At 36.4% G+C, this 13,610-nt stretch overlaps 1 protein-coding gene across 1 annotated transcript in view; it reads right to left on the bottom strand.

Annotated features, from left to right (window-relative positions):
• Nucleotides 1-13,610, bottom strand: part of HERC2 (E3 ubiquitin-protein ligase HERC2) — a 971,627-nt gene that overhangs the window by 309,766 nt on the left and 648,251 nt on the right. The window contains exon 61 of the mRNA XM_090372402.1: nucleotides 5,759-5,941. Coding sequence (XP_090228528.1) covers nucleotides 5,759-5,941 — 183 coding nt within the window. The remainder of the gene's footprint in view (nucleotides 1-5,758; nucleotides 5,942-13,610) is intronic.

Here is a 13,610-nt window from a genome sequence, read left to right as displayed (position 1 = left end):
CCATCTGTTGTTGGGGAAGTAGATAGCTTAAATAAATTCAAGGAGGAACTGGACAAACATTTAGAGGGAATGGATGTGCAAAATGGTGTTTTTTTTTTTTTTGGCTGATGCTACATAAGCTTGCTTTTTTGAATCACAAGCCTCTATTATTACTACTACTACTACCAAGGAACTGGATGCAAAAGATAATTTTGATATCATATACAGTAGACTCTCGATTTTCTGGGATAGACGGTAAAAAAAAAAATTCCTGGATAATCGATTTCCCGGTTAATCCAAAAATACAGCAAGTCCCCTACATACGTAAGAGATACTTTCCAGGACTTCTTACGTAACTTGGAAATGACTAATAAAATATTGCTACTATATCCCTGATATGCCAAAATTACAAAAACCACATAGTATACTCAGAAGAATAAAGGAAAATACAGTAGACTCTCGATTTTCTGGGATAGATGGTAAAAAAAAAATTCCCAGATAATCGATTTCCCAGTTAATCCAAAAATACAGCAAGTCCCCGACATATGAAAGAGATACGTTTAAGGGAATTCTTATGTAGTCGAGTTTTATGTAACTCGGGAATGCCAAATAAAATATTGTTCCTATATCCCTGAAATGACAAAATTTTAAAAACCACAATATCCTCAGAAGAAAAATAGTTATATATTTTTAATTAGTTCAATTAAAAACTTTATCTGGGGACAGCAGTGAAGTAGCCAGAGTGGCACATAAGAAAAGAAAACATAAAAGGAAGAAAAAATGCAGGTTAGTACTATAAAAACTGATGTGTTTCGTAGCTTTAGTTGTTATAGTTGACTTTCCCTTCACTGATTCTCGTATTCTGTCTTCCTCATTTATTTTCATGTTCACCATTGCCACTGACAAATCTAAATTCCCCGCAATACTTGTTAATGTTTGGCCATTTTCATACATCCTTATTATTTTAATTTTCTCATCCAACTGCATCGCTTTCCTTTTCTTGATAGATTTACTAGTACCACTGTCACTTATTCTCTTAGTCGGGGCACCACGATAACAGTCAAAATTAAATTTTCTGAAAAGAACTTCACAGGGTTAAGGCAAAAACTCACTATTATCACCTTCACGCGAGCTCACATTTTACTAAAGCACATTTCTGGAGGTCACTACCATCCAAAGAATTTCCAAAGGCTATCCTGGAATAGATACCTCCTGGAAGAAAGAGAAGAGGAAGACCTAGGAGGACATGGATGGATGGAGTACAGGAGTGCATGACTGCCCAAGGCTTAATCGACCAAGACACCTTGAACCGCACTTTATGGCGGGAAAAAATTCCTACCAAAAAAAACTTGTAGGCTGCGGAACCCATTGTAAATGGAAACACTCCTCTTGAAGAAGAAGACTACCATAAAACAATAAAAACAATTTGCACTTTTGGGGGGAAATGTGTGTCCTCTTTCACTGAAATCTTCAGGCATATAAAAAAAATATAAATAACATAACGTAAGTTTGAATCTACATAAGTCGGGGACTAACTGAACATTTTTCGATAAGTCGGGGACTTATCGAAAAATATTCAGCAACCTACGTAAAAAGTATGGTGACAGATCAAAAAAATTTACTACGCACTACTCACGTGTCCGATATGATGCTTCCCTTTATTTTTTACAGTGTTGCATTGGTTTGGTTACCAACATTATAATGGTTCATTAGAGATTTAACGGATGCACCGTTTTCAAACTTTTGAATAATTTAAAGAACAACTTCTGTTTTCCCATCATTTTCATGATTTCTGAACAAAAAAAAAAAAAAAAATAATAATAATAATAAAATTTCCGATATCCCTGACATAAATAACGAAACAAAATTTGCCTTTTGTTGTGCTGATTGAACACAACAATCGACACGACGCACTAAATCAAACAAAATATTTGGTCTCTCTCTTTTTTTTTTTTCCCTTTGAGCAGCGAATGTGAAGATAATAGGTACACTAATCTCCCAATGACGACTTATAATGCCGCTTCTTGTCGCTTATTTAGAACTTGCAAAACATCTGTTTATACCTATTCTAGTTATTACTTGAATTTTATGATTTCTGGTTGAATTTTTTTTTTTTTTTTTTTTTAATTTGAACTCTTGAAACGTCCCGGTAAATCAAGAGTCTGCTGTACTTGGATTTCAGGAAGGCTTTTGATACTGTTGCACATAAAAGACTTCTGTACAAACTGGAGCAATGTGGCATTAAGGGCAAGTAACTGCTATGGATAAAAGGACGGTAAAGTGTGGCGGAAGACCAGTGGTTATTAATTTGCACTGCTTTTCATGAACTAATGTTATTAGTGGAGACCTCCAGGGTACAGTGCTGTGCCCACTGTTGTTTACACTTATAGATGAAGTGTAAATTTTGATTTTGATATATCATTAATGATATAGATGAAGGTATATCAGGCTTAATGTCTGAGTTTGAGGAGGATACAATGGTTGACAGGGTGATTAATGCACATAACCACACAGTAATGACGGTATGTTACTGAACAAGATCTTGAAAAATTAGGTCGATGGGCTGAGAAATGGCAACTGAAGTTCAACATCGATAAATGCAAGGTACTGAATAGAGGTAGCAGTAATGTGTGGTTACTACACTCAAGGTAGTGGAAAATTATAAAGGCCTGGGAGTAATTGTGCAGTCAGATATCAAATTCTTTGAGCAGTGTAACCATGTCTTTGTGTGTGCTAGCTGCCTAGAGTGCAAAGAAATTAGGTGACAGAAATTAGGTGTGTGTGTGACAGTCACCAACCTGTTAATCAGTTTCCCTGTTAGTGACAGGAAGACACGGAATATATTATGCAAAAAAGTTAATGACCTTGAGAACAGATATCTTTTAAGGGACACAAAAGGTGATATTGTTGTACATATTGGCACTAATGACATTAACAGTAAGAGATCTGCAGATTTACTTAACAAGTACAGGTCAATGTTGAAAAAAAAGTCGCGAGTTAGGGTTAAATTTCAAAGTGTCTGCAATTCTGGCCAGACACGATAGGAGGGAGTACATGATGAGAGCCTTGTCAATCAATTTGGCTCTGGAGAGAAGGCTCACGGGGTAGAATTTTTTTCAGTGTGGTCTGTGCTTGTTAACAGGTGAGACTGCTTCTACAGGAATGGGATACACTTAAATAGAAAGGGTGCAAGAATATTTGCTGATACTATCGAGGCAGTGTTAGGTGGGTTGGAAAATTGCTAGCTTGGGGAGGGATCACAGACTAAAAGATTAACAAAGGCCGCAGGCAGAGGTGAAAGTGATTCTTGCACTGCTTCTATTAGAATGAGCAGCAGCCTGGTAAGCAAGGTGCTGGGGATTTCCAGGACTGCTGGGAGTCATCGTGGAAAAGGTAAATACATGGGCTGTGTCAGGGTAACTAAGAGTAGAAACAGGTGCATGTATACCAATGCTAGAAGTACAGTTAATAAATTTGATGAATTCGAAGTGCTGGTCAAGACATCAAAGGCGAATATTGTTGGGATATCAGAGACATGGTGTCACACAGACGTAAGCAGTGCGGAATTGGAATATGTGAATTAATTAAAATCTAACGTTTATTATGTTTATTCATTTGTGATTTAATTTGCAATTCTCTTTTTATTTTTGAATCATGTAGATCACTAGACCAAATTATCACTCCAATCTGGGTCACAGCTTAAAAAGATTAAGAACCACTGTACTAAATGTTAAAATACAGTGCAATTGAATGTCTCAATGTTTTTTTCGAGCGTGTTAGTTCTTTATCCTAGCCTGTGATCGATAACAAAAATATTTTTTAATTAAAATAAATACATATACAAGGGACATTTGAAAAGTTCATAGCCTGAGTATGAAAGATTTATTTGAAGAGCCTAGTAACACATTACTTTTCAACATAGTTCCCTTTGGAGTCAATATACTTTTGCCATCGATGCTGCAATGCATTGATTCCAGTTGCAAATAAAGTTTTCACTTAGGCCTCCAGGGATGCATTTACTGCAACAATGACATCACTGCTGTCAGTGGGAAAATGAATGTCACCCAGGTATTTTTTTCAAATGCAGAAATAGGTGAAAGTCTGATGGTGCTAGATCTGGTGAATAATGAAGACAGTCCAAGATTTCAAAGATGCATTCATGCAGTGTAACAATGACAAATGACAGACTTGTGGGCAGGAGCACTGTCCAGGAGCACTGTCCTGTGGGCAGGAGCACTCTTTGCTGAGTCTTCCTCAGTGTTTGTCTTTGATTTTTTCGTGTATTTGCCTTGAAAGGTTTGCATAATATGCCACTGTGACTGTCTGGTCTCTCTCTCTCTGAAGTAATCCACTAGTAATACTCCATAAATATCCCAAAAAAAAAAAAACCCGATATACTCACCTTGTCAGCAGAAAGAATCATCTTGGCTTTCTTTGGAGGAAGAGAAGAGCTGAAAGTGATGGTCACAAACCTTGCAAGGAAATTTTCTAGATCTGCTTGAAAACAATGCAAATGTTCACGTGACTTGACAACTCTTGTGCATTTTTGATCTGATGGCAACAACTTTGGGACCCATCGCACTGATACCTATTTCATAATAAGAACCTCTGTTATTATGTGGTATACACATTCAGATGAGATGTCCAAAATGCTAGCAATATACCAAACTGTCACTTGTTGATCACTCATCACCAGATCATGTGCACTCTCAACAATCCACTGGAATGACAGACATTCAAAGTCTTCCATAGAGTGGGTCATCTTCCGGGCTCTCCTTCCCACATTTAAATTCTGCTGCCTACTTCTTAACTATGGAATAGGAAGAGGATCTATCCCCCAATATTGGAACCATATACTTGTGAACAGTCTTTTAGGTTAGTCCCTTTTTCTCAAATATTGAATGACTGCATAATGACTGATTTTGCCCATCTTTCCTCATTTACACAACTTTGTTGACTTCAGGATCTATAATTGAAAAAAGATGTTACTGAAACTGCATGACATTTGGTGGATTACACTAAAGTGTTACATTAAGTACAGAAATTTTTAACACTGCACCACTACCCTTTCATACTCAGGCTACAAACTTTTCACCCCCCCCCCCAATACAAAATGCAAGGTATATATAATGCAATTTGTTTTATTTAAATCACTGATAAAAACAAAACACTTATACTTGCTTTTTTTTTTAAGACTTTGCCTCTGAAGTTTATTAATTTATCAGTACTTCTATTTTCTAAATATATTCCAACTCAATCTTTCACTAATTCTCTGTTTTATTATTATTATTACTTCCTTTCCCATTTTAAAATTTTATCTGTAAACATACAAAATGCCTTCCCACCCTGCTTCCTGATTTAAGGTGTTCACATTTCAGTGTTCACACCATAATTATAATTTTTGCACCAGTGCAATGATACTGGCTATAATTATAAGAAAAAAATGTATAATTTTGTTTCATAATTGAATTTACTCTTCTAGTCTTCGCTTTTGTAGTATAGAAAAATAAAAATTTTGAAATATATAAAAAGTAATTGGAAATGAATAAACATATAATCTCTCTGTAAAGAACCCAACTGTATAATATGAATTTTTAGAAAAATAACAAGATATATTTTTTATTTGAAAAACATGAACTTTCTGAAAAGTTGAAGCAAAAATCATTTAAAACAATGCAAAAGATTATCAATATCAAATCTTAAAATGATTTAAGTCTTTATTCCAAAAAAGTAATTAGCATTTCAACAATTTGGTGAGCAATTCATTAAAAAATAATACCTGTGCATTAGCTTTACTCATTGCTGTCAATACTAATGCAATTGTTTCCTTAGCTTTATCTCCAACTCGTCCTGCCACTGCTAATTTCAGCAAGTCTACCAGTACTCTAGCATCTTCAGTAGTCAATCTACCAGTGAAGTCATCAAGATCAGGACCTATATGATGAGCTTCTGGTGAAGTTACCTGTACAAAAATGAATAAATAAATAAAATATTGTTCAGGTATTTTAAATTTATTCCTAATAATTCATCTTCCCTTTAGCACAAAAAAAGTACTTCTATGGTAAAATTTCTAATCCGATAGATTGTGAGAGACAATCAAATAGAAACTTGAAATCTGATATGCTGATAATAATTTATAGATGGAGCTCTTCAAGAAGTTTTCTATCTATAAGATATCTTTCATCTTCTCCACCTACGACTCATGCATGATACTAAGTACTATAGGTTCTAATACCTGTCACGTTTGAAGTTTTCATTAAAAAAAATTTAAGTAATATAATGTACACAGATTAGCATAGGCGCATGATGCTAAAAAGCAAGCTTATATAGCATCAGCAAAAAAAAACCCCATTCCCATTTCAATCATCCACTTGCTACAAATATTTGTCTAGTTCTGCCTTGAATCTATTTAAGCTATCAACTTCTACAACGACAGATGGAAGTTTGTTCCAGCAATCAACCACCTGCTCGCAAAAGGCAAAATTCCACACATCTATCCTACAACTGCCTTTCCTCAATTTGAATTTATGCCCTCTCTCAGGTGATTCTACCGAGCAAGAGGAAGAATCCCATCAGCATTGAGCATGCTCAAACCATTCAAGGCTTTATTCACCTCGATCCGATCACCTTGCAAGTGCCAAGTCTCCAGACACTGTAATTTGCAAAACTTAAGCCCTTCTTAATAAGTGCAACCCTTTGTTCCATTCACTAATCTCATTGCCCTTCTCTGTACTCGCTCCAGCAGCTCTACATCCTTTTTAAAATGAGGCCTTCAGACCTGTATACAGTACTCAAGGTGTGGCATGACCATTGCCCTATATAAGAGGATAATCAGCCCTTTATCCCTGCTAGAAAAATTCCTGTACATTACTGACAAGGCACCATGAGCTACTATTGCAGATCATCTGCACTGCTCCGAAAACTTCATATCTGCCTGCACAATTACCCCCAGGTCCTTTTCATTCTTTACCACTGTCAGTGTAGTACCACACAGTTGATGCATTACTCTGGGGTTACTGCTTCCCACATGCAGTACTTTACATTTGTCAATGTTAAACTTCACTTGCCCCTTCTCATTCCATCTGCTGAAGTTTTCTAGATCCTGTTGCGATAGCATACTGTCATTAGTGTCATTAACAACCCTGCCAACCTTCGTATCGTCTGCACACTTAGACATTAACCCTGATATACTTTCATCAATATCATTGATAAATATCGAAAACAACAATGGGCCCAACACCGAACCCTGAGTAACTCCACTAATAACATTAGTCCACGAAGAGCAGTGTCCATTGATAACCACTCTCTGTCTTCTCCCACTCGATCGCTTTATGCATAGCAGCAATTTGCCTCCAATGCCACACTGCTCCAATTTGTGCAGCAGTCTTCCATGCGCAACAATATCAAAAGCCTTTCTAAGGTCTAAATATATGATATAAAATTATTCTTTGCATCCAGTTTCTTTGTGACCACATCATAGTATCCAATCAAATTGGTCAGACAAGACGCCTTCCCCTTACAAACCCATGCTGTGGGTTTGTAAGGGGAAGGCGTCCGAGCTATAATGGAAGTCTTTGTCTAGATGATGCTGCAGTGCTGCTTTAACCAGTGCCTCCATTAATTTCCCGGGAACAGAAGTTAAACTAACAGGTCTGTAATTACTTGCATTGCCCTTTGATCCTCCTTTGTGAATTGGGGTGACATTTGCACATGTCCAGTCCATAGTTACTTCCCCTGAGTCCAAGGAAGCTCTCGTAATTATGGCTACGGGTTTGCTTACTTCCTTTGCTGCCTTTCTTATGTTTTTCTTCAACAATTTCTCCTCCACTTTGCTCTCAGTTATTACAAAATTATTTAGCTCACTGACAGAGTTTAATTCACCTCTGGCATTCCTTTCCCTAAATAACTCCTTACGTGTGAATGTGTACTCATTTAGTTTGTTAGCTACCTGAGCAGGATCATCAACAGTAGAACCATTGATATCAAGTGGACCACTCTGATTCATCCTCTTCCTTCTAGAGTTTACATAAGTAAAGAACGCTCTTTGCTATTTTTCTTTGTATCTTTTGCCAAAGATTTCTCGTAATTTGCCTTTGCATGCCTAACCTCCTTTGTGACTTGGTTACATACCAGCTTAGATCATTCTGAATTACATGGTTTCCACTGCTTTAGTCGCCTTGGTGTCTAACATGCTCACTATGTGCCACTTTGCAAGATGGCATTGTCTATACATATAATTACTAATGCACAACAGGGCATTTGCATATGTTTCACTGATACCAAAAGGTTCCCATTTCACTTCTCTTTAGTAATATGCAGTTTTACCACTTTAAGGATTTATTTTAACGATCAATTCAATCTGTGTGTGAATGTGTATAGTGTTTTAGGATCATAACTTGTAGAATCAATATTAGAAATGATTTAACTTTTATAAATGATATAAAAGACTGAATAGTAGCAGTAATTGCAAATGATGCAAAAAAACAAATCAGCCAAAAAAAAAAAAAAAAAACCCAGTTCACTCATCTGTACGCTCCAAGAAGTAGTCTAATTCTCCTTGAATTTATTCAACACATCCACTTTCACAACAGACGGAAGCTTGTTCCAACAATCAACCATCCTTCGGAAAACTTCTACACACTACCTGTAACCATCCTTCCTCAACTTGAATTTATGCCCTTACAAGTGTGTAGTCTCAGCAAGTGCGAAAATACTCAGCTTACTCAATCCATTCAAGGCTTTAAATACCTTGATGCCTAGTCTCGAGATGCTGCAATTTGCAGATCTGAAGCCTTTCCAGTTAAGAGCACCCTTCTGTTCCCGCACAATCTGGTTGCCCTTCTCTGCACCCATTCCAGCAGATCTACATCCTTCCTAAAGTGAGGCCTCCAGACTCATATACAGTACTCAAGATGTGGCCTAACCATGGTCTTATACAAAGGGATAATCACTCTTTATCCCAGCTAGAAAAGTTCTGTATATCATTGACAAAATCACATGAGCTATCCTGGAAGCATGTCTGCACTGATAAGAGAATTTCATGTCTGTCTGCATTCTCTACTACCCTGAGTGTAGTACCACACAGTTGATAAGTTACTCTGGGGTTATTGTTACCACTGTACAGTAGTACCTTGCATTTGTGATTGTTAAACTTCAACTACCATTTCTCAGTCCACTGATGCAATTTTCCTAGATCTTGTTACACTAGCTCAACCCTGATGACTATCAGTAACCACCCTGCCTATATACCTTCATCAATATCATTGATAAATATTGAAAACAATGGACCTAGCACTGAACCCCGGGAAACTCCACAAATAGCATTATTCCACGAAGAGCAGTTCCCATTGATAACCACTCTGTCTTCTTCCACTTAAACATCCCTTTATCCATAGCAGTAACTTACCCTTAATGCTACATTTCTCCAGTTTGTACAGCAGTCTTTTATGTGCAATAGTATCAAAATAAAATCTAAGTATGCCTTCCTGAAATCCAAGTATTTTTTTTTTTTTTTGTCCTCGCTTTTTCCCATTATATATGGGGTCAGCGTTTCCAAGTATATGATGTCAAAATTATTTTTTGCGTACAAATCTATGCTGATTGTGATTGCAGTATAATTGCATGCCTGGTCAAATGGTCCCGCATTACTTCTTTAACCAGTGATTCCATTATTTTCTCTATAGCAGATGTTAAGACAGCAGGTCTAATTACTCACGTTGTCTTTTGATCCAGCTTTATGAATTGTGGATATATTTGCACATTCTCCACTCCATAGGGACCTCCCTGAACCTAAAGGATACACTCATAATTATGGCTAAGGGTTTGCTTACCTCCTTTGCTGCCTCCCTTAATATAATTGGATAGACCTCATCTGTCCCAGCCTTTTTTATATCCATCCTCAATAATTTCTCCTCCAATTTCCTTTCACTTATCACAAAGTCATTTAGCTCCTTGTTAGAATTTGATAAACTTCTGGCATCCCCTTCCCTGAAGAATACCCCAAGTGTGAATGTAGATGTAAAATACCTATTTAATTTGTTCATAATCCGGTCAGGGTAATCAACAGTTAACCCATAGACATCAAGTGATCCAGTGTGATTTAACCTCTTCCTTCTACTGTTAATATAAGCACAGAAGTATTTTCTGTTTTTCTTTGTATTCTTTGCCATTCTTTGTCAGAGACTTCTCATAATCTGCGTTAGTTTGCCTAACATCCTTTGTGACCTGACTACAGACTAATTTATATCTACTATAGGCTTCTGTATAAACTGATAATTTGTATGCATCCCATGCACTTTTCTTCTCTTCCACGTGTCTCAATAGTTCATCTGACATTCATTTAAGTCTAAGCCTTAAACAATATTTCTCTGTTGGTAAGAAAAACCTAGTATTTTCTTTGATTACTTGCCTGAATACTTCCAAAGTGTTCTTACTTTCGATTCCTTCAAATTCTTTCAACTTCAACATGCTCACAATTTTAGCTTCATAATTTCCTTCATAATTTTTCAAATTAGCAATAGCATTGATAGTTCGAATAATTAATTTATCTGCTTTTACCATAGTGATTCTGTAAAGCTTCTGAAAGGTAAGAGAGCTCCTGCAGGATGTCGATCATTAATGCTAAATCGTTAAGAATTTCCAGATTGAAAAGTCGGTTTAATAATCCAGAATATCTAACATGTAGGTTAGCGCAAATGCATCATTTTAACATAGCTATCTACCAAAGTAGTTGAATTAATTAATTAAATTAATTAATTAAATTGGCATCATTTTGGTTATATCTCATATTGTGACTGCCTTCACGAGTTGCCATGGTATTGTACTACCTTGAATAAATAACACTTCACCAGTTGCAACACCAGGGTACCTGCCCACCCACTGAGGAGAAGCCAACAAGCTTTGAAACGGTGCCGTCTGGGTGGTGGTATCTGCTGAGAATAAATAACAATAGTCTTCTCCACTGGTGAAGTGTTATTTATTCAAGGTAGTACAATACCATGGCAACTCGTTGTGAAGGCAGTCACAATATGAGATATAACCAAAATGATGTGAATTTAATTAATTAATTAATTCAACTACTTTGGTAGATAGCTATGTTAAAATGATGCATTTGCACTAACCTACATATACTTTATAATCCAGAATATTTAATTAACTTTCTGATTCAAAATATTTGCACAAAGCGGAATAATTCTGCCAACCCTCAATTGCCGTCCATAAGCTACAAGCTGCCCATCGTGGACCGATCTTTGTAGTTTCCACATCAAGTTCTTTAGCAATCATTCTTAACTCGCACTGGTTTTTTGGAGATTGGTGATTACAGTTTTTTTTTTTTTTTTTTTTAATTATTGCCTGTATGCCATTATATTTTGGAACAATTTCGTCACAGTGAAAGCCTCGGCGCGGTTTCCAAATCTGCCAAAATTTCATCTTTGGAAAGTTTACTTAATATCTTAAGTAAACTTTAGATATTAAGTAAATATAATCAATACAAAATAGAATCAATACAAAGGACAATACTACTCACTATTACCAGAATATGTCCACAGTAAGCACACCTGCACTACAGTTGCTGGCCGGAACTCTCCCACTTTACCTGGAAGTAGCCAACAGAGGCTTATATTATAGATTTAAAAAGGGCATACCCACAGAATTTCTGGGGATAGCCCTTGATACAACCAACACCTTCAATGATGAAAGAAAAAGAATAGCCACAAAGCTCCATAAGCTATGGCAAACAAAGTTGGAGCAGGATGGCTTTGGGCTAACCATTGATACCCGTGGCAGAAACCGTTTGGTTATAAAAACGGTTTCTGCCACGGGTATCAATGGTTAGCCCAAAGCCACCTAAGTGGTATGCCCCTGGACTTTTTACAACATTTATATTGACAGGTCACGGCTCCCTAAAGGCGAAACTAACCGCCTTAGGCCTGACCGATGACCCAAACTGCACCTGTGGCAAAAGTGAAGACTGGGCACACATTCTATATGAATGTATAATATATGACATCCCCAGAACAGAGCTAATAGCACAGATTGGTCCCCTTCCCAGATGAGGAGAACATCTGTTCATCATAGAAGAGCAAAATTATAAAGCCTTTACATCTTTCACACAGGAAGTATTCAAAATGCGCAGAGCAATCCAAAGAATGGAAATTCAGCCTCCCAGCAATTAAACAATAATCAATAGTAAAATTGCCCAAGTTTCCCACCACGCCCAGACGATGACTTAAAAACTGTAAGGATAGCAGTATTCTGCACCCTGACAGAAACCTGACATAACAAAACTCCCCAGGACTACCCTGCCATGTGTAGGAACCTGGGACCCCACACCAAATAAGTAACCATGTAGGGGAGGGAGATGTACAGGCAGCCAGGGAAGCAGATTAACTGAAAAATATCAGTAAGCTAGTAGCAAGGGGATGCAATGTAGAATGAATGAATGAAAATGAAAGATAGATGAATGAATGAAAAGGAAAGATAGAATGAATGAATGAAAATGAAAGATAGAATAAATAAGCTGGGCACTGAGTGAACTAGGAATTATGGTAAAAGGGATTAAATGGCAGTTTTGCTGAAAGAAAGAGTGACCTAGCATGAGGGAAAGAGAGAGTGAATGGGAATGAGTGGAAGAGCAAATGTAATTGGCCAAAAGAATACAAAGTTAAAAATAACTTACATTACTTTACATATACTGTACTAACAAACATTTACTAACCACATAAACACTATCACTGCATTCTCCCCTGGCCTGCAAAAAAAAAACTTGCAGCTAGGCCTGCACCACAACTGAAGAATAACAGTAAGTTGAGGTGCCCAGAGAGTGCAGTGCAGAAAGTAAGAGTTGAATAAATGAGATGAGAGCTAGAAGAATGAATAAGTGTAAGCGTGTGAGAAAAAGAACACAAACCATAAATGCTACAGTTAAGTACACTAACCCTAGTTTTAATTAGTATTTAAATTTACACTACACATCATTGCATCCCCTCCTGGTGTGTGAGAAAAAGATGAATGAGTTGAGAGAAAAAAAAAATAATAATAATAAATAAATAAATAAATAAATAAATAAATAAAAATATATATATATATATATATAAAAAACTTGGAAAAAAAAATTATAAAATAAGAAAAAAGTATTACAAAAAAATATATAAATAAATAAAAAAAAGAAATATATATACAGTAAACCCCAGCTATTTGCGGTATCTGTATTCGCGGTTTTGCGTATTCGCAGTCGCTGATTTAATATAAAATGAAACCTAAAAAAATGTGAATTTTAAAGCACCGTGAACATTTTCCGCCATAAAAAAACATGAGCATGGCTAAAATTATCTTTCTCGGTCAAAACAGCACTCAGTGGGTGGGGAGAGAGGGGTCACAAAAATGCGAGCATGGATGTTTCTCGCTAATCCTTGTTCAGTATGTCTTATGCGCTTGTCATGGAAGGTTTCGTCGTTTGCTTTTAATTTATATGCTTATAAATTGAATCAATTTATAAATTGATATGCTTACAAAAATGATAATCTACCATTTTTCAGTGTAAAACAGACTTTTTCAAGTGTGTTAATGGAAGAAAGTGACTTTATTGTGGACAAGTTCTTTCTAACCCGTACAAAAATATGGCTACGAAT

This window comes from Mastigoproctus giganteus, chromosome 1 (genome assembly GCF_048544385.1).
Source record: "Mastigoproctus giganteus isolate SK-2022 chromosome 1, ASM4854438v1, whole genome shotgun sequence".
Classification (NCBI taxonomy): Eukaryota; Metazoa; Arthropoda; class Arachnida; order Uropygi; family Thelyphonidae; genus Mastigoproctus; species Mastigoproctus giganteus.
The sequence above is the reverse complement of the archived record's forward strand: the minus strand, read 5'-3'. Positions and strand labels throughout refer to the sequence as shown.